Source organism: Montipora foliosa, chromosome 12 (genome assembly GCF_036669935.1).
Source record: "Montipora foliosa isolate CH-2021 chromosome 12, ASM3666993v2, whole genome shotgun sequence".
Lineage (NCBI taxonomy): Eukaryota > Metazoa > Cnidaria > Anthozoa > Scleractinia > Acroporidae > Montipora > Montipora foliosa.
The window spans coordinates 29162749-29165248 of record NC_090880.1 but is presented as its reverse complement, the minus strand read 5'-3'; the positions used below and the strand labels follow the sequence as shown (position 1 = coordinate 29165248).

The 2500-nt window shown below is 44.5% G+C and overlaps 1 protein-coding gene across 1 annotated transcript in view; it reads right to left on the bottom strand.

Annotated features, from left to right (window-relative positions):
- LOC137979791 (dual serine/threonine and tyrosine protein kinase-like) overlaps nucleotides 1–2500 on the bottom strand; it is a 24363-nt gene that overhangs the window by 16312 nt on the left and 5551 nt on the right. Inside the window, exon 2 of the mRNA XM_068827139.1 lies at nucleotides 908–2484. Coding sequence (XP_068683240.1) covers nucleotides 908–2484 — 1577 coding nt within the window. The remainder of the gene's footprint in view (nucleotides 1–907; nucleotides 2485–2500) is intronic.

Here is a 2500-nt window from a genome sequence, read left to right as displayed (position 1 = left end):
CGTATCGCCATTTGCCGTTAGCATTCAACAGTTAAGCATGCACGGCCTGAAATCTGGTGCAGCATCGAACTCGGGCTGCCGTTCATTGGACGCCGGTTGGCTCTGCTCATCTTCCAAAAGGCGCTACATCAAATATTCAAAAGATGATCTTCTCAAAGTGTCCAAGTAGTTGAACTTATAAGGAGCATTATGAACAGTCATGTCAGGGGACGAGGAGTAGTCTCGATTAGTAGTCTGACCCAGATTTCCTACATTTCCTCTACGAGGTTTTATAGTTAGGTCTGGCCTCCCTCGCTCTACTCGATAATTGGAAATTCTATCATTTTTGCTTAGTATTGTGTAAAGTATTTATTTGTAAGCAATAAACATAACCAATAACTCAAGATCTTGCCTTGTCATGTTATTCCTCTTGGTTATGGGTACAATAATTCTGTAGATAAGGGCAGAATACTAGTGTTGATACTACTCTAATGTCAACTCTCTGGTGTTTTGAATCCCTAGAGGAACACTGAACAATTATACAACTTGATTTAACACTAGCGTTTACTCCCCGAATGCAGCCGCAAGCACTATCGCGCAAATACGATACACAAAGAATCTTAATCCCGGGAGATTTGCAGTGGGTACAACATTGGTTGCGGTGAAACTTAAGAGAAAACATAGTGTAACGCTAGTGTTGTGAGTAGTGGTTGACGTCGCGTTAGGGAGTTCACACTAGCGTTAATCAAGTTCTATTGTTTAGTGTTCCCCTAGGGATTCCAAACACCAGAGAGTTGGCACTACTGAGTAGCGTCAACACTAGTGTTACACTGTGTTTCTCTCGGGTGTGATCGCAGCCATTGAGTTAGCCGATTAGGTCTATTGCTTTCCTTTGGTGAATTACATATTTATTGAAGGCATCACTTACAAAGTGTCGCCCAAATCCACTGCTGTTTGGTTCCAAATGTCTTCACTCAATCTCTTTTTCTCAAGCACCTTCACAACGCACTGCCAATTGGGTGCAGCCCTGCACCACTTCTCGCTGACGCAGTCATAGATGTCTCCCAGCCTTGTTTTGGCTATACGGGGACCAAGCTTGGCGGGTCCTCGGTTTTGCATATCATGCAGGGCCTTCCCTTCAACAGCGAGGGCACGAATCCTGGGTGTGAAGTCAACACGGAATCTTTCGAGCTGAGAGACTATGTGAGAGTGGGCAAAACTTGTTTGCAAGGTCTGGAACAAATTCATGGCAGCGTCAAATCGATTGTGCATTGCTCGAAGACGGTGTAAAGACGCCTGGTGCACGACCTCTGCCACGTGCGTTTCGTCAATTGTATCCAAGAGAGCTTGCACTATAAGACGTCGAGTTTCTTTGTCACGGATGTTTTTCTTGAAGACCGCTGGCAAATGCATTGTGCTCAGACGTTGTGAGACCTCTTTACGCAGAGCAATGCTGGCGGCCTCCTTTATAGAGTCAAGAAGTCCATTTAGAACAGTTTTCAGAAATTCATCCGTTTCGGCTTTCACTGCCAGGAATTGCATGCCATAAGTTTCTTCCAAAATCCGTGAAACAATCGGATGGGCCAAATCTTCATTGAAGTCAATGATCGCCATTGTGAGCTCCTTGATCAACGCTCTCATTGCCTTCTCGACACAAATGGCAAGGGAGTTGCACGTTTTCTCCAAGATACTCCCTTTCATGTCAAGAAGAAACCGCTCTAATAGGAGATCACTGTCCTTAAGCAATGAAAGTTCGTTTACCAGAGGAGCGAGGTCATTCTTCATCATAGCTTGAGCTTCACGTCGAAGATATCGCAGTCTTGCGGGTTTATATTCGTCAGCGTCGCGCATAAACTTTTCCTTTAACCTCTTGACGTTCTTCGCAATTTTATTTTTTGATTGGTCCGACTCGAATGTGAGCACGGAGAGTGCATTAAGCATTTTTGTTTCAGTCTCACGTCCTTTTCTTAAGATATCAGGAAGGGTACCCGCCTGTTGAGTTACCAATGTTTTCTGCACTTGCACAACGTTGACAAAGCTTTCCTGGAGGACCATCAGTTTTTGCACAACTTTTCTGGTCTGCGTCTTCATAATATCTCCAAGGTGCAACTTCAGATGGGATTCAAACCTTCTAAATATTTCGGTGGCTTCTGTGAGGTTCCCGTTTCTCCTTTCTTCACGAACCAATTTTGCAGAAATAGCATGGAACAAGGGACACGATTTCCAACAGTCACCAGAAACGAATCCTTGTTTTCTTAACTGCAGAAACACTTTTTCTCCTTTGCTTGCAGCTGGAAAGCCATTTCCTTTACTTTTGCTGTCCTCCTCATCCTCCTCCTCCTCCTCCTCCTCCTCATCCTCCTCCTCCTCCTCCTCCTCCTCATCATCATCATCAACAACGTAGTCGTGCCCGCGTGCTTCTTCGGTGATATCCACCTTGTTACACACATACATTATGCAAGATTGAGGATATTTGTCCTTTAAGAATCTCAGCGTTTGCAGGTCCTTAAACGTGAAAAAA